A 27,754-nucleotide genomic window follows, 5' to 3' on the forward strand; every position below is an offset into this window, starting at 1 on the left:
AAACCGTTATTTTCAACACGAAGTAAAAGTGATGTAAACGTGTGCCAACACAGACCGCCGCTCTGAATTCATTTGACCGCAGAGGTCTAATATGAAGCAGGGTATATCTAAACAGAACAGGTTATTTAGTGAACAATCTCAACCTTGGAACACATCATAACAACATTAAAGTAAACAACCACGCAATGATCATCTGTTCTGGCTAACTGTGGATTTGACATTTTCGTACACAAATATAAACACGCACACGGCTAATTTATTAATTTGTAAGATAAGATTTTTGCATTTATTGTTGATACCAAACCCCAAATGTCGAGCATCTTAACGCATCTAACAGGTTTTCTCACACCATGCATGACTGATGGTATTAAACCGGCGACAGCCATTTTTTCCTCAGGCTCCGACTACCGTCTAGTGCCTCTGAGCTATTTATGTTTGGCTTGTTATGCGGCACTCGCGAGAAGGACAAAGGCACGGCATCAGGCCTTTGGGAGCTAATGAGGTGGTTTCACTTAGGAAAATATAAACACAATTTGAGATACAACAACAGGAAATGGCCTTTGAGCTTACTGACCCCAGAACATCTGCTCTCAATATGAGGCACAGAGCAGGGTGAGAACCTCTGTCTGTTTTGCCCTTCATCATTGCACCATTCTTTGTTTGGTTTGGATGATGGGATGAGTGTAAACGGTCAAAGTGCATAACATATGTTGAGGAAAAATTACTAAAGCTTTGATTATTTACGCATTTATTGTAAGTATCATACTCGGGAGATGTGGTTCCAATCAAGTACCACCTCGGACTGTTATATAATTCTCATGCATTACTCAGAACATCATGTTAGGACTGTGGTTTATGAAATCTTGATGGAAGGTCAAAGTAATATAACCATTGGCAGTGGCTGTTATTTTCAAGACAAGCATCTCTTACTAAAGCTTATAAGTACGGTTAGGGATTTAAACAAACGCTTAAACCCTAAATTAAACTTATTAAGGACATGAACAAAAATCTTACTGTGTGGCTTATGGATAAGAAACATGGTAGTTTTCATTCTTAAATAGGTTCTTCACAGCAATTCCATACAAGATCTATTTTTGGTCCCAAAGAACACTTCACTGAAAAGTTCCTATAAGGACAATGTCCTTCTTACTTTTTTTAAAGTGATCACACAAAAAATGTCATCATTTATTCACCCTCTTGTTAAATTAAACCTATATGACTTTCTTTCTTTGGCAGAAGACAAAAGAAGTTATTTTAAAGAATGTTTTTAAATGAACAGCGACTGCTCAAGTTCACGTGCATTGGTTTTGTGTCCATGCAATAGAAGTGAAAGGGTGTCGCTGCTGTTCGGTTACCAACATTCTTCAAAATATCTTCTTTTGTGTTCTGCAGAAGAAAGAAAGTCACCCTTACAAAAATGAAATGTGGTTTAAAACCATGGTTTTGCTACAGTTGAAGTTTTGCCAATAGTAATAAATGCACAAAAAAACATGGTTAGTTGACATTTTTAAACTGAGTAAATGATGACAGGATTATCATTTTTGGCTGAACTATCACTTTAAATCTAAAGAACCTATTTTCCACTGTAAAAACCTTTCTTGAACAGAAAGGTTCTTCTAATGTGGTGACAGAATAGTTTTCATTGACCAGCTACTGACAGAGAAAAACTATTTTTTAGTTATTAATTTTTTAATCATATTGTCCTGTCCAGTATTTTGAAGCTTAAACTGACAGAATATCATCTTTTGTGTTTATCTGAACAAAGAAATGTAAACAGCTTTGGAATAACTTGATGGAGTGTAAATGATGACAGACTTTTGGTTTGGGTGAGTCTGACAAGTGCAAAACCAAAAATTCATACTGCATGTATTTCTCAAACCTCGAGCCCAGGGTTGAGTTCTGTATAGATTGTGTCACAGTGAGTAGCAGCACCTGGTCCTCTGAGCAGGGGTCCTCCACACAATGTGACTCATGTGTGACTCCCAGCAGCTGTACGACGAGTGAGCTCAGTACAGACACATCAGATGGAAAAGCAAAAGAGCTCATGTGAGATAGAAAGCCAGTGTCTTACCGGCTCTCCTGGGTGGCCCTGGGGCCCATCTCGGCCTGTGTTTCCTGGAGGACCTCTGGGGCCAGGTGTTCCTGGAGGTCCGGGGGGACCTGGTGGCCCAGCCTGACCCTGATCACCCTAAGAAAGAGACAAAAAAGAGACCATGGATGAGAGGAAAGTAAAACGTCAGCAAAATGTATACAGTGAAGTAATACAATAAAGGTCCAGTGTATGAAATTTAGCAGCATCTCGTGGTGAGGTCACAAATTGGAGTCACTCCACCCCTCCCCCTTCCTTTCAAAGCCTTACGGCGGCTCTCAAAGGACAAAGATGTCATCACGTTTCGATTCTTTGCCGAAGGAGAAAACATATTTACGAATCGCGCTCTGTAGAGTAGTTTGTCCGTTTAGGGCTACTGTAGAAACAACATGGCGAAATACATCTAAGGGGACCCGCGGTGTATGTAGATAAAAATAGCTCATTCTAATGTAATAAAAACATAACGCTTCATTATGTAAAGTCTTTTTAAATATTACATTGCATTTCTGTCAATACATCCTCCAAAAAATGACACATTGGACTTTTAAATAGGGACATTTCTCTGAGTGTATATTATCCATGTTACATTTTGAGTTAAACTTCGACCGCATCTATGAATAGTGATGTTGAAAGGTTTGAGTTACAAAAAATCTGCTGGTGTAAAAAGCTTCAAGGGCCGAAGTCCCAGGGTGCAGAAAGTAATAGTAAGGCTGTGGTTACTCACAGAATAGTCACTATTATCATATTAAGATAATGCAAAACACTTTACTGCCATAAAGAAAAAAGGCATTTTGCACTGCTCAAAGTGGTGTGTTTTTCATCTTTAATGCCAGTAAACACAGCAATTATCCCTCTTTTTGAAATTCGAAACAGACATGCAGCATAACATTGCACACGGCCATGGGAGCTAATTGAAAAGAGGCTGAGGACACACAAGAGCGAAGGATAAAATGATGGAGAGAATGTGAAAACACAAAGCGAGAAAAGAAGTGCGACATGTACGGAGCCTGCGCAACCTTTAGATATGCGCCTGTGAAAAGTGTGATCGTCACCTGTAGACGATTGAAAGCCATGCTCATAGCGGGGGAAAACATCGCTCATTCTTACATTTTACTGTGTAATATTTCTTCTTTGCTATCAGATAAGAAAGGCAGTGATAGGTGTATTCAGAGCTAGGGAAACCTGTGCCATCTATCATCCCCCACAAAACAATTTATGGGAGTGAAAATAAATAAGCAGAGAAGGGAATGAAGTGACTGAGATGATGGCGACAGTTACAAGAGATGCAGGAATGATAATCTGGGAACGACAAACCTTTACTGTGAGAATCTGATTACTGAGGAGGCCTGCAGAGGATGCATGGGCTGGTGGTCCCTGTGAGGTCAGAGGTCATATAGAAGTAAAAAGAAACAGCAAATGACATAAAAATGTAAATAAGGGTGATGGAGGAGATGGTTGGGATACGCATAATAGGGGGTGATAAAGAATGGCATCCAATAATGTGCAGAACTATAGAAAGCTTGTAAAGTTGAAGTCAACATGAGGTTAGAGCCGTTCTGGCTATTCTTTTGAAGTTCATGTTAAGTGGTTAAATAGGTCTGCAAAGGATTTTCCCCCTACATATTAGTGTGTTGATGTGTAGTAAAATAGAGAAAATGCTCTATTGATATACTTTATAGCTCCAATGCTGTAAAACATAACAATAATGTGCTACAAGATGAGTAGTATTGAAAGTTTTTATTGAAAATGAACGCTGGTTAAAACGTGCTTTCATAAAATTGGGGTTTGCTTTCAAATTCCTAATATGCCTTAAATTAGGAATATTGCTATCATGATACTGTAATGAGTGACTCCAGAAGTTTTTAATAGGTCATCAGACACTTTAAAGCAACACTATGTAGTTTTTCGACCGTAAAATAAAGTCTCTAAAACAGTTTCAGAGGTAGAACAAACCTGAAAAGCCTCATAGCGGCTACAACCACACTCTGTAAGTTATGTGTTTGGATGGACGGCCATGTTGAAGAAGACCGGTGAAGAACACATATTGAGAAACGGCCGTCTATGTCACTTCATTCATAATCATTTCTAAGTGCTTATCTCCTTTTTCTTGACATGCATACTATTTAGAATTTCTTTGGTAACTTTTCATGAGTTTTATCTCACTACAGTTCCCTTCAACTCTGTTGTATGTAGTATTTTATGCGATTATATCTAACAGTTTAAATGTTAAATGTTACTTACTTTATACATGAAACATTGTACAGTTTGAAAACCATTGTTCTTGAGGTTTTGCTTGCCTACTCTGTTTTCTTCCAACACATGAAATTCAAAAACTGACTGTTCAATTGATGCATAATACATTTCACAATGTAACAATATAATAAACGTATTCACTTCAACCGTCAATGGTTTTAAAGTTTTAGCTGATCAGCGTTAAAATCAAAGCGTCAAAACATTCAAAGAATCTTCAAAAAAACCATTACTATAATTTAGCATAACGTTATGGTTGTCTTCTTCTAACGGCACAATAACTTTGTGAGTCTGACCTGAACCTGCTTTTTCTGTCTGGGGCAAGGGGCGAAAAGTCAAGAGTATGCACAAGGTCAACTATCGACCTGCACTACAAGTCCTGCCATCTGGAAGGAAACACGGCTATAATCGACTTCCAGGTCAAGAGGCCATAGTCCCGTGGGATTTTCAGTGGATTAGATGGGCTAATAGTTCCTTGCTATACTGGAGTTTAAAAACCTCTAATTTGGCTCTAACATCAGGAACAGGAACATGACCCATGCGAGTGGTTTTTCATTTTGTTTTAATTTTCTTGACTGATCATGTCACCAATCCAAATGACTCTGCACTATTATAGTCTGACCGTAGAAAAGCAGCAAAAACACTCCAGTGCTAACAACACATATTCTTATCATTTAAAGGAGGAAAGGAGCCAAGCACGTGTTTTTAATTCTGCCTTATGATCATGAGCTATGATGGAAAAGAGGCGTTGGAAGCCAAATGATTTAAATGATAGCCTGAAAAGATACAGATAAAAGTGTGGTACGATCTTCACTAAAAGATTCCTGATTTGTCAAGGTTTATGGTTTTTCCTCTTGGATGAGGAAAAACCTCAAGCCATGATAGATGGAGGCAGGGGACCAGTAATGCATTGGAGGTTGGAATCGAAATGTTGAATGCTGTAGATGTAGAGTCTAAAAGGACGTTTGTGACACTCACCCTTGGTCCCATGTCTCCCTGGTCACCCTGTGGAAAGAACAGAGCATAGCGGTTTGGGTTAAGCAGATTTGAATGTAGGCATCGAACACTTGTGAAATATATCTGGCACGGGTTCAGAAAGCTTCGATTGGTGAGCAAATCTATCATTGCTTTGCGTCAATGGCTGGGTCATTTGTAAATGTATCATGATGGAATGTGTTCTGCATTAGAATAAATGTACCTTATCTCCTTTGGGTCCCGGCATTCCCTGGCAAAAGAAGAGAAAGATTCAAAGTGACGGATTAAAAATGCTTCTTGTCCGTGAAGGCTTTTTCATTTGCTCAAGTCACACCTCCCGCCTCTCAAAAATGACTGGCAGATGTTTTGTTGGTTCAATGAATCGGAATGCTTGAGAACTATTTTAAATAAAACACAATATTTCACAAATATACAAACTGTAAATATATCAAAAACAGCAAAGATGTTGTGTTTCCACCACATATTTCTCTTGTATCATGAGTAGATGGTTGGTTTGAGGCCACGAAGGATATTCCAATGTTTTATTTTGGCGCACAAGAAAAGCTCACCAAACCTTGCATGTGGCCTCAAAACCAACAAAACCCATTCTGACTATCACTCCATAATCATGCTTTCTGGTGTAGTGTTCTCCGCTGTTCATCAAGCACTTCAGTTTTGTGCCGTTTTATAAATATTAATATCACAGAGACGCACAGCGGTGGTGTAGTGGTATCATTCAAAGAATGTCAAACACGAGACTCGGTTTCCAAGAGCACTTAATGTTGAGTTCGTATCAAACTGAGAATTTACTCAGTGCCTGCGGACAATTGGAAAATAGCAGAGTTGGTGTCACAATTCATTTTTTCAAATTTTTCACAGACTGCCAGTATATTCTGTAAAATGTGAGCTGGAATGAAGTTGTTGAGCCCATGACAACAGTAGATCAATCACTCATGACGGAGAAGCCATATTAGATATTACTGACTTTAAACATAACAATAATAATTGACAGCCTCGCACACAGTACATAGATGGAGAACATTTACATTAGGTTGTGATGTTACATCTCCTGGAACGCAAAGTTTCCTTTGTTCGTGTGCGCCTGGCCCAAAACACAACACTCTTTGTGCTTTCTTCACCCTTCAATGGTCGCCGAAGTAAACACTCTTAAGTGCACTTCCACTTTCAGAAGGAGAACACCCTGCCAGGCGTGATGAAACCGGTGACTCTAAACTTTGACGTAATTGCAGAAAGCTGTTGGACGTGCAGTTCTGAACAATTAATGGCTCTGGTGTTTACCCTTGGACTTGGATCTAATGGCTTTTAAAGAGGCTCCTTCTCTTTCGGTCACTTCATTTCTCCCATGTCGTGAAAGAACTCCGAGGCCGGCCTCCGTTGTGTAAACACATGAGTGCATGGCCAGAAGAAGAAGATCAGAGGTCTGGCGGAATGAGATCGGGTCTGGTGTGATGGGATCACTGCTGTTCTCACCCTCGCTCTTATGGATGAAGTGATGAGGTGGAGTTTACCTGTGCTTTAGGAGGTGGGACTGGTTTGAACCAGATGTTGCTGTTATGGCTTCGGATATGGCTTTTGGCATCAGAAATGTATTGCACACACGCTTACGGGCGCATGGCAACATGAACAACACTACACAACAATACAGTCACTTTCAATCAGACATAATGAAAGTGTTATTACCTGACTGCCTTTTGGTCCTGGAGGTCCCTGTAAAGAGAGTCAAATCAATTTCCTGTGATGTGTAAGTGCAAGTTTGTTCTCTTTATGTGCTTTAAACCATGCAAATGTTTATTCTGTCCACGGTAAAGTGTGTTAACATACTGTATAAACAAAGATTCCTATAGCTAAATGGATGTTCTCTATACAGCAACTCATATAATGAAACATGACAGTACTTACAGGCTTACCATCCATACCCAACGGACCCTGAGAGAGATACAGACAGAAGACGACAGAATCAGTGTTATGCTTTTAGTCAAGTCAAGTCAGTTTTGTTTATATAGCGATTTTTTTATGTAACAATTTTCATTGTTACAAAGCAGCTGTTCAAGAAAACATTGACTATAAGTAAGACACATAAGGTTATGCAAGTCAAAACACAGGTCAAATACCAGACAGACTATAAATTCCGATATGCAGTGTTAATTAAATAAAACTTTACAATTCTAGCTATGAAATTTTACTGATATTACATTACAGAAGTCATTGATTTTGAGTGAAACTAAACTCCCACTACAGTAAATTCAGACTACAGGGCAGAAAGGTCGCTGTCCACGGCACTCAAGGTGCTGAATGAGATCTATGGTCTAGGACAGGGCTATTCATTTGGCGGCCCGCGGGCCACATGCGGCCCAGAAGCAACCTCAGAGTGGCCCAGCCCGTGGTCCCGCAATAGAAAGTATAAAAGGGAAAATAGGGTCCCGTCAGCGATATTTTTCCCCCCACTATGGCCACGCCAAGACCCGCCCTTCAATAGCATTCACACACTACTATTGGCCAGGTGTCCATGTGAAATGCCTAACCCCAACCAATCGAGCTGCTTCGTAGGGCGGGTCTTGGCGTGGCCATAGTGTAGACACAAAACTGTCATCGACCTTGTGGGACAGATGCGCGCATTCCAAGTTAAACTGGACCTTTTCGCAACTGATTTGAGCACAGGCCGAATGCTGCATTTTCCGACACTCCGCAAATGCATCTCATCCCCCGCACAAATCACGGATGTGATGACAGATTTCATTGCGAGCCTGAAAAAGAACTTTGCTGGTCGATTGGATGCACTTGTTCTGCCCACAGAGGTGGCCGTTTTTGCCAGAGAACCGTTCACTGTTGCAATAGAAGGGGACTTATCCGCCAGAGCAAAGGAAGTGGTCCCTTCCATTGACGAGGGGAAATTCACACTCGAACTTGTTGACATGCAGTCATCTGTAACCATGGCACAGGAGCTTTGCACTAACGGGCCTGTAATGTTTTGGACTGATGTCAACGTACATCAGTTCCCTAACATTAAGAAAGTAGCGATCGTCATGCTCAGTATGTTTGGATCAACGTACACATGTGAGTCAAGTTTTTCACACATGAACTCCATAAAAAGCAACTCTCGTTGCGCCCTGACTGACCGTACTCTCCACCAATGTCTTCGGATTGCATTGACAACTTACGAGCCTAAAGTCACTGCTCTCGTTCAAAACAAAAAATGTCACTTCTCCCACTAAGTCAGCAGGGTAAATGTAGCCTACCTACATCAATATAATGTGGGAACAAAAGGCATGCATAATCACACATGGTGGTGATTTAAAATATGTTCCCTCAATGTGCAGTAGTAGCCTACACTTTGTGTAGTTAGTTATAGTTGTGAATACTGTGCACTTTTTATTTTTATGCACTTTGAGATGTTCCTGCATGGGTCAAATATGAGCAAGATGTTTATTTTATTTCAAAAGGAAACTTAATGTTATTGCGAATTGCCTACTGTGCACTATTTTGTTTTATGCACTTTGTGATCAGACAGGTCAGATATGTAGCCTAGGTAGGCCTAGGCAAGAGGTGCCTAGGTCAGTTTCTTTTCTTTTGTAAGTGGAAAAAGTAGGAGCTACCTCAGATTCTGTTCAGTTAGCTCTTTTATTGTTTTCTATGCACCTTTTGCTGTGCAAACTGACCAAAGTTAAAAGAGAAACAATGAATAAACCTTACATGTTTTTCAATAAATTTGTTTGTGTTGGTTTTAAAATGTGTCATTACGAGCTGCTTTGCCGCTGCTATGAGTGGCCCAACTAACCTTTCTCGGTTTGAAAATCTGGCCCAACTGAATTTGTAATTGAATAGCCCTGGTCTAGGAGGTCTCTAATGGCGCTTTTCCACTGCATAGTACTGCACGGTTCGGTTCGGTTGAGGTTCCAAGCGTACTTTACAGATACTGAAATGTGACGTGTTTACACACAGATCACTGATTGGGCAGAGAAAATCATTACCAGGGTCATTGGATTTGCAACACATGAATACGCATTTTAATACATGGCATTTTATTCTATGCCTTGTGACAGTAATATAGAGATTGAGACACTTGCAAATGCAACATTAGCTTCCCCTCGTACGCCGTCGAGCAAACCAAATGATCTCTGGTATTTTAGCAATATTTGATGTTGCTGCCATTCGCCATTGATATGCTCTATACATCTCCTGTGCTGTGCGTGTGTTTATGTCGCGTTCAGAAAGATGTTACGGCAGAAGAGGCGGCGCAACTAAGACGATAAGGTTATAATCCCCACCCACGTTGAAGCGGTACTAAACTGCTATGGAAAAGCAAACTGACACGAAGTGAAGTGAGCTGGACCGACCGAGCTAAGCCGTACTAAAGCTGAAGGTCTAGAAAAAGTGCATTTTACAAGAAAATGAGTGCTGTAGATACAGACCAGGCAAATCTGTCATTTACACACGTTTTTCACAATTTGTTACAAGGCTTGATGAGTTTTTCAAGCTGTCAATGTTTTCACTGTTATACAGCAGGGGGTGCTGTTATATCTTTTGAAAGCATTCACAGATCCAAAAACAAACCACTGCTTTATCTGTTTTCATCATTGTTCTGTAAACTGATCTGGACGAAATCTTTAAAAAAATTACTTTTAAGAATGTTGTTTTTAAAGAAAACTGCCCACATGATTTAAAAGATAAAAACCACAACTGAAAATAGAATTCAGAGAGCATCGTGTTTGTTTAAAAGGAGAGGCTCTGTTCTCTTCACTATTGAAAAATAAAGCAGCCATAACCAGCCTAACCTGGGTTTCGCAGTTCTCCAGCCTGGTTAAACTGGTGAAGCATGCTGGTTTACAGAGGTTTTGGAACCCACCAGCTATAACCATCTTGACCAGGATGGAAGACCAGCTTTGCCAGGCTGTGTGGACCAGCTTAAACCAGCTACTTCATATCTTCAACCAGCTAAGATTAGCAAGTGGTTTTATCTGATGGGTTCCAGCTTGACCAGCTAAAAAAGGACCAAAACCTCACTAAAACCGGGCTGCTTAAAAAGCTAAAACCAGGCTGGGAGACTAGCCAACCAGCTTTTTTCAGTAGGGTCATTTGACATATTGTTCATATATTTATAGAAGGAACCTGGGGGCATAATTATATTATGTATGTGAATAACTTGTTGCTGGTTGACCACCCGTTTTAAAAAACGCTGGTTAGGGAAAATTAAATGAAATCTGGTTGATGACATATTGAGGACATCAAAATACAACAAATGTGTACATGCAATATTGCGTCAAATGACATTGTACAGATAACTTAAAATAAAAATAAAAAGTTCAACACAGCCATATTTGTTTACATTCTGCTGATCAGCAGATTCTTCAATAGCTGTTTCCTAGATGTACTTGTACGCCAAATAGTCTTTCAAATCGGACAGGTGACGAGAGAGTGTGCACAGGCTGCACGTGTCGGTCTGGTAAGGGAGAGGAGGAAAGAAATGGATGACTTGTGTTGTGATGGTTTCTGAGTGCAGCTAGAAATCCAGTAAGGGCCACATGTGGCGGAGTCCTGCACACAGCTCGGTTTGGATCTGCTCTCTTGTTATGCTTGGACAGGCTTCACACAGATCCTTATTTCCCAGTTGATCTTTATGCAGCACAGAGTCTGCCAGCGCATGCAACTGATCGCATCTGGAGCGCGCTGACCTGTCAGGGAGGCGTCATAAAAGTGATGCCTCTTTTAAAAGTAAAGCTATCGGGTGATGGAAAAATCAATAATTGTCTCTTTTGTAATATCTCAGTACTGCATTTGGAATATTTGATAAATATTTTGAATACAAATTTGAAATTAAGTATTTGGTCAAAAGTGAGGTGTATGCCAGAGCAGTTCGTTCTTGTCCTTGATGGACAACCAACCCTTCACGGAAGTAGATATTTAATAAAACAGCACTGAGAGTATAATTTGAAACAGGGGGTCTATATGTGTGTTGCTTTTCGACACAAAGTCAATCCTGTTTTGTCTTCATTTAAACTATTTTCATTTTCAAAGCATTATCTAGTTAATATTGACTTTGCTTATAGAACTGCTGCATAAAAGTCCAACACAGTAGGCTTTGGAAAAGCAAAAAACCTCAATATTTCCCACACACAGCTGCTTGTACTTTTTTGTGATATGTCCAGCAGGTGGCGCACTATGACACATTACGCTTCCTATGAGCCGAAAAATGCATGCATTCACTTGTACATCACTAGATAAGTGTGAAATAAAATAAATAATAACAAAAATATGAATTAAAAAAATTACAAAATTATATAAACCCGGTACACTTACCGGGTAGCCATCCCGCCCGGGATTTCCCTGTTAGGATAAAAACATTATTACAATCCAGCATAAAACAATGTCACAATTTAAAACCTTGCAAATAAAACATTAGATCGGCATTTATGTAAAAAACAAATAATATGATTAACGTTGAAAAATAGGTTTACACCCCCAAATGTGTTTTAGTAGGATAGGAGTCAGGACATTACAACTGTACTCCATATTGCATGTTTACATGGTCTCCACTTGAATATAGTTTGCAATACATAAACAGTGCTTATGTGACAAATTGGTCATAAAATTAATGGGACATGTTTAGGGCAGCCGCACATGTTTATAAACACTTTTTCCTTTAGTCCTTTGGCTTTCTGCTCACGATGAGGAACATGATGAAACCACACTACAGCAATAAAGTTTGTTGTATTGTAGTGTTGTTAGTGTGACAAAGTGTAAAGGCACAAATATACATACATAAACACATACACACTAGGACATTCACTAGTGTTTACGGTATTTGCGTTCTATCCGAGGGATAACGCAAAGATTTATATCACCTGTTAGATTTTGAGGCTGCTCAAAACAGGGCGTGATGGATTCAGATTTACCCTGGAGCATTTATATACTCCACATGTGCCTTCCCTCTTCTCTCACCTCATTTAGCTGTCAATATCGTGAATGTAATGACTGCTCAGATCATGCGATGCTATGCCTGACCACCTTCAGATCAACTCACATTTGTTTTGAGTTAAAGCTTCATCATTAACAGAGGTACTTACTGGAATTCCTGAAACACAAACAAAAACAAACAATTGTTGGTGAGAGTCATGTTATGTACTGTAAGGAACAATCATTTATTGCAATATGAAATACTTTGAGCAGGACACTATAAATGGCCATGTGAGTGTTGTATATCTGTTTAAAGCTCTGAATGAGAATGGTTTTGGTTTACATGCACTTTGAGTATCTGCACATGCACAATCTGGTTCTGTTTCATTGAATTTATTAATCAAAGGGCCCTGACACAGATCTAAACAGAGATCATTTATTTTCAACATTTGAGTAACTCCAGATATGTCAAAAGCCTGAAACTGACAAATAAAGTGGAAAACCTCACATCAGAACCAAAAGGGAAAACATCTTTTATATCTTAATTGTTTCACCTTGACTTCACAGTTATATGACATGAAAAGCAAACAGAGACCCCTGATAAGATGTAATAATCTGGTCCTCTTTACCCTCAACAATGTCTCAAATATGGTCAAATTTCAATAAACTTAATTCTGCCGAATAACATGGCTTTATGCATTTTCTTCACGACTAAATTTGCCTCACTTGTTTCTATTCTAAATTCGCCATAATAACAAACTCTAGACTATTCATTTCAGTTCAAATTAAATACCCGCATGAGGTGTATTTTAACTAAATTTGTCTTTCTGAATAAAGTGTTCAGAAATAATTATTGCAGATCAAGTGAATTTCAGCAAGAAATCCTCAATGATCCTTAATGATTTTCATTCAGGCTAGAATGACATCCAAAGCATTCCAGCACTGTGGGAACGATCCCGGTGTCCAAAAAAGCATTCTTGTGAAATAAGCTGTTCGTATTAATGCAGTGGTCTGCAGTTTACCACAAACAATTCTGATTTAATAGCATTTCAGCCTTGCAAAATCGTGCGGTCTATAACAGCGAAGCCGAATCATCCTCTCAACGGAAAAAATGCATGGGTTCACGGCGAGGTCATGCTGTTGCACTTAACCTTTATTGAGTGTCAAAAGAATCACGAGAAGACATCTGCGGTATTATTTGCTGTGCTGCACAGCTTCTTGATCAGAGCATGGAGCATAATGCATTCGACAGTCATTGGCTCTGATGCCTCAAAGATGTCAAAGAAGAAGTGGGGTGTGACATAAAGTGGATCTGGAGACACAGGGCTTGTCGGATTCAGATCTGCCCTGGAAGAGCAAATAAACAAGCGATAACTCCTTCAAATGGTCGTGATGATAAGAGTGGGAGAAAGAGAGAGAGAGGAGATTCCCATTGTGTCAGTTTAGGCCGCCCAGAGCCCCGGATGCAGGAGATGACCAGGCTGTTCCCATCATTTTTGACAGCCAAAGTCATCAAACACAGTACGAAGACACAATTCTTTCTCCTGGTTCAGGGTACATACAGGAGGTATGCTCCCATTGTCATGTAGCTTCAGCATAAAGTAAGATCTGCTCTTCACACTATCAACATGAGATGAAGAATGTATTAGAATGAAACTTAAAACTGAAAATGTACATAGCGTGGCTGCCATCATCCGTACCAGACCACCAGCAGACCAAATCCTCCTTATTTGCATCTTGTTTACTAATCCACGTCATTTATGATCCTCTTAGAATTCATTCAAATGGTCCATTATGCATAACGTTTGCAGATGCACATTAAGACCATCTGAGTGACTATAAGTTAATTCGACAACATTGACTTTGTCTGGCGGCTTGTTTTCAGTGCACACCTACCACAGTGTGTAGTGTACTGTGGGTCAATGTTGAAACTGGCTACAAAATATGAAATTTGCCTTCAAAGTGCACAGTAAAATGAGATTCATGTGCACAGTACATCTACAGGTTATGCAGAATGAGTGACAGGCAACTCTACAATGGGCAGTATCATAATTATAGTCATTTTTGACTGCTAGTGTGGTGTTAATACTTAGAAGCCCTCTCGGGTTTCTCAGGTCAAAAGAGATCAGCACTAAAACAAACAGCATGCTGGGAAAGTGAGTGAAAGACAAGGAGAGCTTTTCTCTCTGACCCCCGCTGATGAACGTGATAGAAATGTCACCATGCCAACAAGAGAAAAAGACGTTTCGGAAGCACATAATACGAATGGACATTTCTATCTGCTCAATGGTTCATCAAATAACTGCAAATCAAAGTTGACAAGAAGAATGAAAGATCTTGAACACACAAGAGGATGATCGTAGTGTTTCTCATGGACAAGAGACTCTGCATTAGAGAAGAACACATGTACAGTATTTTGCCTTCATTTTAAGGTTTAGGTACAGGTCTCTTTTAAATAAGTCTTGCTTTCAACAAATGTGTGTCTTTGGTACAGTATGGAAAGAATATAGACAGCTGTGCTAGCCAGCATGCTGGGAAACTCACCAGGGTTGCCTTTTCTTCCTCGTTTTCCTGGAGGACCTGTGGACAGAGAGTGAAATGTAGATCACTGACATAAATGCAATAATCCTTAAAGATGCGTTCAGCATTTTTGTCCGTCAATATTCAGCAGTCCTGGGGATTTGGAGATAATGCAAGTGGTCTGGTTGGCAGGTCAGCCCCCATGATTTGACTCGATCTGTTTCACATTGTGTGTGGATGACTTTCCAACATTGTTTTCTTTTTTAAGAAAATAATGAAAATGTTTTGAACTTATAAAACATTAAAGCTAAAAAATGTGAATGGTTGCTGTATGATATGTCGAACAGCGGTCATGATGGCTCTGTTCATACATTGCATACAGTACAATATGACAGATGTTAGGAAATGAGGTAAGTCATGATTTGAAGTGAATGGGTCCGATATAATCACATTATACAGGTCACTTTTGACATTGTCTGTAACTGCCCTTCATTGGCTGTGCAGATATCACAGACCCCTTCCTCATCGTGAGAAAAACTGCACATCCTTTTCTACAGACTCCGCTGATAGTTGCGGGCGGCAGCTTCCCTAGAAGTGTCCAGCCCTCAGATAAGAGAGGTGAGAAAGACGACTGTGACAGACACAAGGAAGTCCAACCCAAAAATATCTTGCAGCACAAGGGCAGCCAAGAATGACATCACATGAGTCAGGTTCTCATAAAATGGACAGATGGACTAAAGAGCATAAAGCAGAAACTGCTGTCAGTGAGACTGAATTTAGCAGGTGTACCCAGCATATCCCGCCAAGATTTGAAGTAACGGCGAATGCACTAATTTATAATCTATTTAAAATGAAAATTACATTCATATTTATTCGTTTTAAGAGACCAATTTAAGGTTTTGTATTCTAAACCCTTTACAATTTATAACGATTTAAAGGTACAGTTATGAAATTTAGTGACATCTAGTGGTGGGATTGCAACCAACAGCTCACTGGCTGACACAAGGACTAAGATGTCTTCACATTTTAGCTTCGCTTCTCTGTAGAGCAATTTGTCTGCTTAGGGTTACTGTAGTTAGTTAGTTAGTTAGTTAGTTAGTTAGTTAGTTAGTTAGTTAGTTAGTAAGTAAGTAAGATAGAGATAGATAGATAGATAGATAGATAGATAGATAGATAGATAGATAGATAGATAGATAGATAGATAGATAGATAGATAGATAGATAGATAGATAGATAGATAGATAGATAGATAGATAGGTAGGTAGGTAGGTAGGTAGGTAGGTAGGTAGGTAGGTAGGTAGGTAGGTAGGTAGGTAGGTAAGTAGGTACAATCTCAATATATTCAGTGACAGCTAAAGGCTTGAATGAAAAAACAAAGATTATTATTATTACCAATATTACCAATTGACAAAAGTGCTTTAAAGTCTGGATCACTCCACTCTCAATTTGCTTTTATCCATTACTGCGACCATAAGACTTTATGATTTCTACAAATTTGATGATTTTACCCAGATTAGCATTAGAAGCCCAAACACATTTCATTCCAAAATCCCAACTGTGGACTAACAACTCTATGATTCATGTGACCTATGTGTCATATGTCTGTTTTTCTGTTGTGTCTTCGACAAACGTAGTTTTGGCCGTTTTAAAGATGCTCTGTGTCTCATCCACATGGGCAGGGCACTTGGAGGATCTTATGATTTCACTTTCTCCACTGGGATGTTTTACATCAAATTGATCATGTTAGTGGTAAGTGAAGTATGGCATTTTTTCAGCATTGCCAAACAACTGGGTGCAATAAACATGCTGTCCCCTGACAATTCTGAACAGATTGTTCCTTCGCTTAAATTCAATTACCCTAATGCACAAGTGTTTATATAAAAAGGAAGCTCTTCCATCCCAAAATGTTTCTCAACGGGCACCGTGTTCCTTATGAGGCATTTGAGATTCATTGACATTTATTAGTTGCATGAAGATAAACTAACGGCGTTGGAATTTTTTTTTGAATCATTAATCTGTTGTTAGTTACACAAAAATGACAGTCCGTGAGAAAACGGTGTGGACGTGAATGATCGACAGCCATAATGTTTGCTTTTCAATATGCGGGTATCATATGGAAAACATTTTGCACACTCCCCTGTATGATCTGAGGTAATCTCAACACCCATATAATGTCTCGCATAAACATACCCCCTCTCCATAGGGCATGTGTTGTTCGTGAGAGATTTATCGCAAAGAAAAACTGGGACAGACTTTTCCAACTTTCGCATTTTAACTGCTGAAATTATCCTGGCCAAAAAACACTTTGAGGGAAAAGTTCACTTCCTGTTCATCTGTTTCAAACCATTATAATGCTTATCCCAAGTTTACATTAAAACATAACCGCATTCATCAAAACTTAACATGCTGCTTAACAAACAGACAAAGCTACACTTTAAACATCCCATCTAAAAACACAGAATCCGCCTGCAGATCTTCTCATAAATCTCGTGAGATGTCCACAGAATTTGGAACGCATGTCATTCACACATGCCTCGTCTCTTGCGTAAATGTTTTGAATCATTTGTTTGTGCTTTCCCTTTCGGTGGGTTGTATTTTCCGCTTCATTGAATTCATTTCACAATATTTCAACATTCCAAATAATTCTGCAGATTTTCTACCAAAACCAGTTAAGATAATGCGAATAGTGGGCAATTTCATCACCAAAACATTTTTAAAGGATCTCAAACACATATACTTTTAACATTTAGGTTATTCACATCACCGGCCGACGACCAGTCATTATAAAAGCAGCAAGTTAATGAAATCCGGCACGTATTTCCTTTGCGAGCGCCTATAGACCAACATGAGTGTACTTGAAAAGGCGCAAGCGCTTGATAACATTTACACTAGCTTTCAAAAAGCCTTGGTGTTAATTAAATCCTGAACACTTTGATTGTGAAGTACTGTCAGGTGCCTGGATAAAGGCTCCGGCCCTCCATCAGTGTTGTGTTAGGAGGGTGTAATTAATAGGGTCTTTTATTTTCATTTCCAGGGGCATCGATTGTACAGGTGTTATATGTTAAGACGTTAATTTTTAACACCAGAGAACAGGCTCATTTGGCAGAAAGGGTGTGAAAAGAAGGAGTAAAAGTCAGTTAATTGCCCCCTCGTTACCCACCCACCCGGGATCAAATTCAGACCAGACTGAGATGGAAGACGACATCTTAAGACATCAAGGCTCCGCTGCGGAGCCTGTCGCCAACACTGACCAATGGTTTAAATTGCTTAAACAGGGTGCGTTTGTTCTTTTCTGGTTATAGATGTGTTTTTTATACTTGAATATTGAAGCAATTTTCTTAGATGCATTAGTGAAATAACAGTTGTGCCAATTTCTTTCCAATCATCAAATGTTTTTAAACTATTTGTGACTTGCAGTTTGCGATTACTCAAGATCTGTTTAGCAAATGCATGCAGAAAATATGTTGCTGAGCATAGTATGGGTTTACTAAAAATTAAGTCTTAAGCTTTATTCTACAACAACATCTTTTCAGTCTTAAAATTGGTGAGTTAAAATATCAATTAGAAGACTTTAGATCAGGTATGCCAAATGTTAATCTAATGTACCTTACTAATATGCATCACATTAAGGTGTCTGCATATATAAGGCCACCCAAAATACAAATCAAATGCCATCATGAATTTACCCTTATTTTATCCAAAACATGTATGTGACTTTCTACTGTGGAACACGAGAAAATATATTTTGAGATATGTTTTGTGTCCGTACCATGGAAGTCAATGAAGGCCAATGTTGTTAACCTTTTTATTTTGGGTTGAACTAAGCTATTTCTATCTACATATACAGCGGGTCCCCTTGGCATGTAATTCGCTGTGTTGTTTCTACAGTAGCCCTAAACGGACAAACTGCTCTACAGAATGTTTTTCCCAAATACGTTATCTCCTTCGGCAAAGAAGCAAAAATGTGACGACATCTTTGTCCTGTGTCAGCCACCGTAGTGCTTCGAAAGGGAGGGGTGAAGCAAGCTGTTGGTTGCAGTTTGCAACCTCACCCCTAGATGCTGCTAAATTTCATACACTGGGCCTTTAAAAGCCACACAATATAAGTAGTTCACAATGGCCATAATAGATCAAATACACTAATTCAAGTCTTTGCTAAGATGTTAATTTGGACAGTTGGCCATCAAGAGCTTGGACTTTTGCATGAAGCACGTCGTTATAGAGGAAAAGCTGTGTAAAAACAGCCATGGTCTTGATTTTGATTTCATTCATTATAAGCTGATCAGATGTAGTAAAATATGGTAAAAGCAAAACTTCATCTTTATCACACTTCATTTCCTTTGTAGCAGCTAATCGCGGAAACAGTAGTTTGACAATTTGCTGTCTTGGTTAAACTCAGATAAACTGACCGCAGAACATCCAACTACTAAAAAACTACGTCTGCTCTCTCTCTTGACTGGCTTTAAATAATAGCACATTGTATTTTCAGCTCATTCTTTCAAACGACTGACGCGGTTGGAAGACGCCCGGCTGCAATAATCTTATCATAATCATGAGCGTATGGCCACGAGACGTAAGCGGCATGCGGCCTCACAACCTGATCTATTGAGTCACGCTTTGCTAGCAAATTGTTATGACAGACTGGAACACACTGCCTTCATTCTGTATAACACATTGACAAAACATTATGCTCGAATTAATAGTCGGGGTATTTTTCCACATAACAAATGCAACTATCTTTCATTATCATTATTTACAAGTATATGGTTCTACTTAGAATGGAACCGAATGCCCTGAGTATGTCGTAACACACAGACTTCACAAACTGAAGTGCATCTGTATTCTTGGCACAAAGTCTATCGACTTCAGGTTGCCAACATGCCGTATTATAGAATACATCATGTACCCAATTTGGACCTCGGTTTGATTCAAATAAAGCTTTATGGCATTGGATGGGATTTTGACACTATAGTGTTTGACATCAAAGGACTCCTGCAAGGGTTCAGCGGGAAGGTATGAGCGCCTCTGAGCTTACAGTAAATGGTCTTAATTTAGAGATCATAAAGCAGTGATGGGGCATCATTCTTAAAGTCAAACACAGCACAGATTAAGAGAGCTACGGTATAAGAAAAACAAGCCCGTGTTCAACAGCTGAACTAATGTATTTGGATACGAGTCAATCAAGCATGCTTACATTCACGGGCGGCTTTGGAAAGATCAGCTAAGATTGAGGTATAAAATGATCCCTCTGAACATGCAATGCATACTGAATTGATTGTGTTTATTTAGATTTAGTCCAATGGAGGGAATAATTACACTTCTAAGGAAATCATAACCTGTCTCCTTCAAAAAACCATATGAAATATTCCTCTATTAAAACACAGCATTGTTATGCTTTGAGATCTTGTGAATCAAAAGCATATTTCTCTGGGCTTTTACGGCATGTGCAGGCTACGAGACCTGTTTGGCTATTTCACTGGATGAATGCAAACTGCAGCTGTTGAGTTTACAATCAGGGAACGAGCCAATCAGAATGTTTGCCGCGGTCACGTTTCAGTACAGGTTCCCTTATATTTATACTGGAGAGTTTACATTCATAGATCAAGTAAAGAAACATCAAAGGCTTCATTATCATACAATAAATCATATTTCATAAATTCATTAACAAAGTTCAGGTTCAAAGCCATTTGCGTACAGACCAAAGAACTGATCTGAGGATTCAGCTTTTTTGGAGTGATTGGAGTCAAAACAAGCTGTCAAGTGAAATGAGATTTGGATGGTGGAGAACACAATGACCGCTTTTAATATATAACGAATGACAGTTCTTTGGTGAAGGAGAGCACAAACTTTTGTTTCATTCTTCATGCATCGTACCATGAAAAACACACCTATGATGAATAAGAGCTCGGCCAAATGTTCTCATTCAAAACATATGGGAGGCAAATCTATTGAGTTTATATGTGAAATGATAATATTTACCTCTGGCCTTTGCCATCACTTATGACTTCATTATCGTGAGAGAAAAAAAGGAAATAGAAATATGAACAGATGACTCTGTAGGTTAGTTTACATTAAACTTTAAAGTGTCAATCAAACTTTAAGGGTTGAATATTACCAATAACACAGGTGCAAATATAACCCTGTCTGTTAAATCCATACGAAAATAAAATAATCTATGAGATTAGGAATATCAAAACAGTCAGCCTCTGTTGATATGATATATAGACGCCTTTGATGTTAGTAAACATTGACACGTTTTTGTGAGTGGAGTTTAGGTGGAGGCAAAAATATCCCCTTGTCCGAATTACTAATGCTAGGTAGCACGTTTTGTTAGATTGCTTTTTGACAATGACTATAAAAAAACGGATTGACTTTTAACATGTTAGATCACTCACTGTCTAAGGCCGCCATTTAGAAAAAAAAAAGGTTACTTTAACACAAGGAACCTTGCCAACATGCACACGCTCACTCAATGGATCCAGAGACGAACTGACAGGTTACCTTCAGTTAAGTTTGCTGACATCTACACCTACCAGACAGAGAAACCAAGCGTGCGTATAGTAAAGATAAACTGAGAGCGTATACATCTATAGATCTAATTTTGTCTTCAACCGGGGGTGGGTCCAGCGGGGGCACATGGGGTGGCCAACTAGAGTTTGTTGGGGTCAGGTTCCACCCCTGGCCACCATGTAGACCCACTCCTGGACGTAAGTAAGAAAAAATATTTTTAATGATGAGTAAAGTAAATGATGATAGAATAGTGTTGGCAATTTACCAAGTGGCAGCCATCTACACATAAAATACATTCTAGTCTGTGATATTAGTGGCAACTGCATGCTGATACCCTAGACTCCTGTTTTTTAGTGACTGGCCAGTAGATCGCCCACATTTCTCTGCTGCTTTTTGCCAATACAGACACTAAACATGATAACATAGCCTTTACCTAACACAGGGGTCCCCCATAGCTGGTTCATTGCAGTTGGGGCCCCAGAAAGTTAATAATATTAAGTCACTTACATTTTAGACTAAATAATGACTGAAATTTAAGCACAGAAAATAGATCCGATGAATCCAAACAAAGATCACAGCATAGCACATCTCACAGCAACACTCATTCGTGTTTTGAATGATTCAGTGTTTTGAACGAATCTGTTGAATCAATGATTCAATGACCCATTCACAAACATCTGTCTCATTCTTGATGAATCGGCCGTTTGAACGAATCGTTTGAATTCCCCACCGGTTGAGAACCCATGACCTAACAGATCGGTCTGTGTAACTATAAGGGCTGAATTCTCTCTAAAACCAAGTTTAATGGCTTAAAAAAAACAGGATTAGCATGGAAAGGAAATGCAGGGGACATTATTTGCTGAAGTGGCTTGTTACTCTGAAAATAATGCTATTGTATATGAGAAATGATCCAGATGGGGTAAAACGCACACCAGTTGTGAAAACATTCCCTCTGTTCATTATGCTGGCCACCAGCTGAAAGCTTCTCTCCTGCAGCTCATGCAGAGAAACACAGGATGGAAACACGCCTCCTTTTCTTATAGACCGTAAGGTCTGCTTTCTGACCTTTTGAGAAGATAGACGCTGTGCACATCTACACGTGAGCAGACAGAGCAGGGCAGATCTCCAGATTGGGAGGTTCCACATGGCTCCAGATGTGGCGACCTGGTGTTTTCAGAGGGTGTAAGCAGCACTCCCATTGGACAGCCCCGGAGTCTGGGAGATTTGTGTCACCCAGCTGAACAGACACGGCTAACTCAGATATGAAAGGTGCCCGGAGGAGATCTCAGCAGGAGGGTGTCATTGTTTGGAACAGTGGAGATGGTGGAGAATAAACCGGTGAAGACAGATTTCTGGCCCACGGAGGAAAATGAAAACTGGATATCCAGTTTTGTGGTCTTCTGCTTCACAGCACCCCCAGCCACCCACATCCCCGTAGAGTTCGAGACAACACCAAAACACTAGACAATAGGCCTACATATAATGTAAACCCTCTTTCTTTTGTGGACTGTTTGAAGTGGAGACACAGAAAAATATCACAGTATATTGTTGTGCATTTGATCCATTCAGTGAAAATAAATGTGCATGCATAAATATGTGCTGTGATGTGTACATTTGTTTTATGTTTTGTAAGACAGTCCTCAAAAGGTAAAAAAACTAATCTGGTTGAAGTAGTCGTAATGGGAAATAATTCCAGCTGACAGCCTAATAATTCTTCCCTTTCCATTAGAAATGAAACAGTGTTATGCCGCTATAAAGAGGGTTTATTTCTGACAGTGTTATAAATCTTAAAATAAAGATGACATTCAGAAGTAAATGAAATAAAGGAAAATAAATTATTTTGGGCAGCTTCCATTAAATAAAAATAAGCAGAAAGAAATCAAAGCTGCTGTGTTGGTACAGTGTACTGCAGTGCTCATGTGGACAAAGTGAATTTGAGTCTGTTTCATGTTATTAAAATTTACTTTCTATACTTTTTAATAAAGCGGCAATAAAAATAAATATGCGTTGTCCTTTGCCAGCCTAGAAATAACTCCCATTAAAAAAGCGGTTAACACAAGACATGTTTTGCTTTCCATATGCAATATTATACATGCAATATTATAAGTATTTATACTTAAAGTCAGCATGAAACAAAAGTAGCAAGTGTCTTCTTCTCTGTATTGTAAAATTTTTGAGTGAAACGGCTTCAAAAATGTGCAAAGATCGCAGGGCGAGATTTTATTTTCATCCATCGAGAACTGATTGGATCGTTGTCAATTGCAAGTAACTTATCGCCGTGATCTTTTCCGGGGCAGAAACGAGTCTCCGACAGCCCCGCCCTCACGTGACAGGAAGTGAAGAGAGGTCATTTCGTGATTGTGAGATTATGAGGGCACATGGTATGATGTGCAACAAAAAACGATCTGCACAGATAAGTAATTTTTTTAACTCTGCAATATCCCATAAGCATTAGAGTTGGCACTTCAATTTCACAATGACTTCATTTCTCATTGTTTATTCCATTCCGTGCTGCCATGAAAGGCATCATTTAAAATGTAGTTTCTATCTTTATAAATTTAGTTTAATTGTTTTTTGATAGACAGCAAGGTGTATTAAGATCAGTTGACACTGGGGGGGGTTAGCATCTCAAGTCTATTGAGTTATGCGTAGTTAATGCGCCTATAAACACCTTCTGTTCAACTCTTTTAACACAGAGCGAGTCTCCAGATGTACAAATGCAGTACAGCAGCTCTGAAGCACCAAAACACATTCATCTCCACTTTAAAACTCACAATTCCGGACTACTATAATGATGTTCTTCATCCAAAACTATTTGGCCAAACAACAGGTATTTTCATTTGAGTTTGTACTCTGGAAGTATCTATTGCCTGAAGCCTCTGCACATCATTTACACCACTGGCTTTTTAATAAGACACTCTTATTGATTCATCTGTTCGAGTTGGTCTTTAAAGAACATTTTGTTCGAGTTCTTCAGTCGTAAGAGAGTCATGGCAAACCCTAAGTAAGAGCACCCATCTATTAGTCAGCAGTAAGACAGGCACTATGAATACAAGTGCTCTAACTCTCTCCTCCTGTGCTTGGTCATGTACCAGAGTCTGTTTCCTTTGGCCCCAATGAGCACGGCTCACATTTGAAGCTCATCATTATAACATTAGCGGAAAATTTGATCTGTGTGAGTTAGAAGGTTAAACAAGGCATGAAGAGCTGGCATCTTTCCTGGAGTTGCAGGTCTATACTTAAAAATAATACTGGGACTGGTGTTCCAGAGTGAACCCAACACATGATCTGGCAGAAAAAGTGAAAATTCAGAACAATTGCTATTATGGTAGCATGGTAGCATCACGATGCTAAAGCTTTAAAATCCTAGAAATGCCTCTCTATTTTTTAAACGGTAGTCTACGTAGTAGTTTAGTCTACGTAGTAGCCTACCATAAGTAATGCTGTATACGTGAATCAACAAGCACCCGAACACTTAAATCTGCCTTTTGTTGTGTTTCTCATGAATGTGCGTTTTGAAAGACTCGGACGAGATAATGATTCAGTGAGTCATTCAGCAAGACGCTTACTTCGTTCTTGAATAAATCGTCGTTTTGAACGAATTGGTTGAATGATTCACTGATTTGCCGCCACCTAATGACCATTTTAGTTTTACATTGAAAGTAAGCCTAACATTTCCCTTAATAAACATTGCTGTATAAATGAAGTTCCCCTTCAGTCGGTCTCTCGACGTTGTGAGAGACTGACTGGGGTTTGATCTTGAGAACCTACCTTCTCCGAGATAATTAATTAATAAAACGCCAATGGGCTTGGCGAATGGCACGCGCACGCCAGTCTCCGCCCCGTGCATACGGGTATAAAGGAAGATGGCGGCGGTCATTCACTCATCCTTTGTTCTTCGGAACCTGTGTGTTTGCTGATGCTACACGCGATACTCGACTTCGAGAAAAACCTGCTGGATTTATGACGCGGAGCAGCGGACTTCTCCTTTCGGTGGACTTCCCCTGGGCGTTTCGGCAGAAGGCTACAGACCTTAAGAGGTAAGTCCCTCCGGCTACGAGCATGTTTCGTAGCTGTATCCTTGGGTGCGACAGACTCATCCCGGAGTCTGACGGCCATGATTCCTGTGTCACTTGCTTGGGGCTCAAGCATGCTGAGGCAGGTTTTCACTGATGCAATGTCCCGTGTGTGCGGACATAGCAATCAGGGTGTTGCGGTCACGGTTGGCTACGTTCTTTCGAGCGCTGCCACCACCCCGTCTGTTTCCCAAGCGTGTTCAGCTGCCGTTTCGGCGAGGTTGACCGCTTTGGCGAGCGGCGGGGGTGATTTAGGGACGCGATAGATGTCGCTCCGTCAGCTTCACGCTCGCGGACCATCTATACCTCTTCACGCTCACCTGGTTCGTCCCCTACGAGCGGCAGACGGCCGTCTCATAGTGGTAAGACTTCGCACACGGATGATGACGCTATCTGTGTCGCTGCGTCGGACAGCTGCCTGCTGGCATCGGATGCGGAAGAGAGCTCCGGAGGAGACTCGGGCTAAGATGTCGGCCATGCTTTCCCGGGCAGCCGCGTGCATCGGGTTGCAGGGTGTAACAACATCCTCGCCGGAACGCTCGCGGCTAGATGCGCGGTTTCGGGGGCGTGGTCAAAAGCCACGCCCCGCTCCGTTACCATTTTTCCCGGAGGTGCATGACGAGCTCGCCAAGTCCTGGAATGCGCTCCTTTTGGCGCCTTTCAGGCCGGAGGGCTCTGTGGCTGTGACTTCCCTGGTTGGTGGGGCGGCTAGAGTCTATGTTGACGTTCCCCGCGTGGAGCGTGCAGTCGCGGGCCACTTGTGCCCGCAGACAGCTGCCACTGGGGGGGGCTCGACCTAGACTCCCGTCCAGAGCACGTAAGCTCTTCGACACTCGTCGAAGACTTGCAGTGCTGCTGGACGAACCGCCTCCGCTCTCCACGCCATGGCGGTCCTCCGGGTTTTTCAGGTAAGTCCTGAAGGATTTGGACGACGGGAAGTTCGACCCAACTCGTATGAGAGCTACGTACTGCCACAGACCTCGCGCTACCAGCGACGAAGGCCACGGCACGTGCACTGGGTCGGTCGATGTCCACAATGGTGGTCCAAGAGAGGCATCTGTGGCTTAGTCTTGCGCAGGTGAGCGGCGCCCAGAACGTCGGTTCTGGATGCGCCCATCTCGCAAGCAGGGCTGCTTGGTGATACCGTGGAGGACGGCAGTTCTCCGCGGTCTGGCAGACTGAGGCGATCGAACAGATCCTGCCACGCGGCAACGTGCCCGCCAACAGGTCGGCATGGTCTCGGGCACAGTCTGGTTCCCAGCAGCCCTGCCCTCCCGCGGCGGCCCTCCGGTGAAGGAACCTCCCAGAGGACGACCCACCAGAGGTGGACCCCCGCGGAAGAGGGCATCTGTTCCCCGTCAGCAGCCCGCCAAGAGGCTCTTTAAAGCGGCCCTGACGGGACGAACCAGGGGGAGATTTTACTGGGCCCGAATCCCGGCCTTTCCAATGCCGGATCGGAAAAGGACGCTGCCTGCCGCGTTCCATCGAGTCTGGGCCCTTTTCAGGGTCCGGCGCCCACATACTCTCAAAGAGACAAATCTCCCCTGGGTTTTCCTCCACAACACTCTCGTCCAGACGGTGTATGGGATGGATCGGGCCGCCGACCGCAATCTCCTCCGGACATTGCGTTGGGCCGCCTGAAGCAGGTAAACATACAGAGCCGTCAACCTCCCTGGGGGTCCCCCCTGTGCGAGGTGACCGTACTGTCAGCCACCGAACCAGCCTCCCCCGGCACGGTGAGGCAGATTGTCCCTCTGGTCCCGTTGTCACGGTTCTTGGGCGCTTGGTAGCGCACCAGCCCGTCACACTGGATAGAGAGGACGGTCCGTCTCGGTTACTCGATCCAATTCGCCAGGCGCCCCCCCAAGTTTCGTGGCATTCTGTACACCTCGGGGCGAGGAGAGAATGCTTCCGTACTTCGGCAGGAGGTCGCCGCCCTTCTGGCGAAGGGTGCGGTCGAACCCGTCCCTATAACCGAGATGTCGTCCGAGTTTTACACTTCATCGTGCCCAAAAAAGGGCGGGGGGCTGCGGCCCATTTTTGGATCTGCGGCACCTGAACAAGCACCTGCACAAGCTGCCGTTCAGAGTGCTGACGCAGAGGCGCATCCTGGGCTCGGTACGTCACCAGGATTGGTTCGTGGCGATCGACCTGAAGGACGCGTACTTTCACGTCTCTATTCTCCCCCGACACCGGCCGTTCCTACGGTTCGCGTTCGAGGGAAGGGCGAATCAGTACAGGGTCCTGCCATTCGGTCTGGCCCTGTCTCCACGGGTTTTTTCCAAGCTAGTGGAGGCTGCCTTAGCTCCTGGCAGGGAGCAAGGCGTGCGAGTGCTAAACTATCTTGACGACTGGCTTGTCTTGGCACACTCGCGAGATGTGTTGTGCACGCACAGGGACCCTGTGCTTCGGCACCTAGACC

The 27,754-nt window shown here is 41.4% G+C and overlaps 1 protein-coding gene across 2 annotated transcripts in view; it reads right to left on the reverse strand.

Annotated features, from left to right (window-relative positions):
- Positions 1 to 27,754, reverse strand: part of col23a1b (collagen type XXIII alpha 1 chain b) — a 68,088-nt gene that overhangs the window by 6,971 nt on the left and 33,363 nt on the right. Inside the window, exons 3-11 of one of the 2 annotated variants that reach the window (XM_079487090.1) lie at positions 14,771 to 14,806; positions 12,397 to 12,404; positions 11,630 to 11,656; positions 7,235 to 7,261; positions 7,016 to 7,042; positions 5,538 to 5,564; positions 5,318 to 5,344; positions 3,404 to 3,463; positions 2,072 to 2,188 (exon numbers count right to left, since the gene is read on the reverse strand). In XM_079487090.1, coding sequence (XP_079343216.1) covers positions 2,072 to 2,188; positions 3,404 to 3,463; positions 5,318 to 5,344; positions 5,538 to 5,564; positions 7,016 to 7,042; positions 7,235 to 7,261; positions 11,630 to 11,656; positions 12,397 to 12,404; positions 14,771 to 14,806 — 356 coding nt within the window. Of the gene's footprint in view, positions 1 to 2,071; positions 2,189 to 3,403; positions 3,464 to 5,317; positions 5,345 to 5,537; positions 5,565 to 7,015; positions 7,043 to 7,234; positions 7,262 to 11,629; positions 11,657 to 12,396; positions 12,405 to 14,770; positions 14,807 to 27,754 lie in introns of those variants that run through there. The other variant, XM_079487089.1, reaches the window with a different exon arrangement.

Source organism: Barbatula barbatula, assembly GCF_947034865.1.
Source record: "Barbatula barbatula genome assembly, chromosome: 22".
Lineage (NCBI taxonomy): Eukaryota > Metazoa > Chordata > Actinopteri > Cypriniformes > Nemacheilidae > Barbatula > Barbatula barbatula.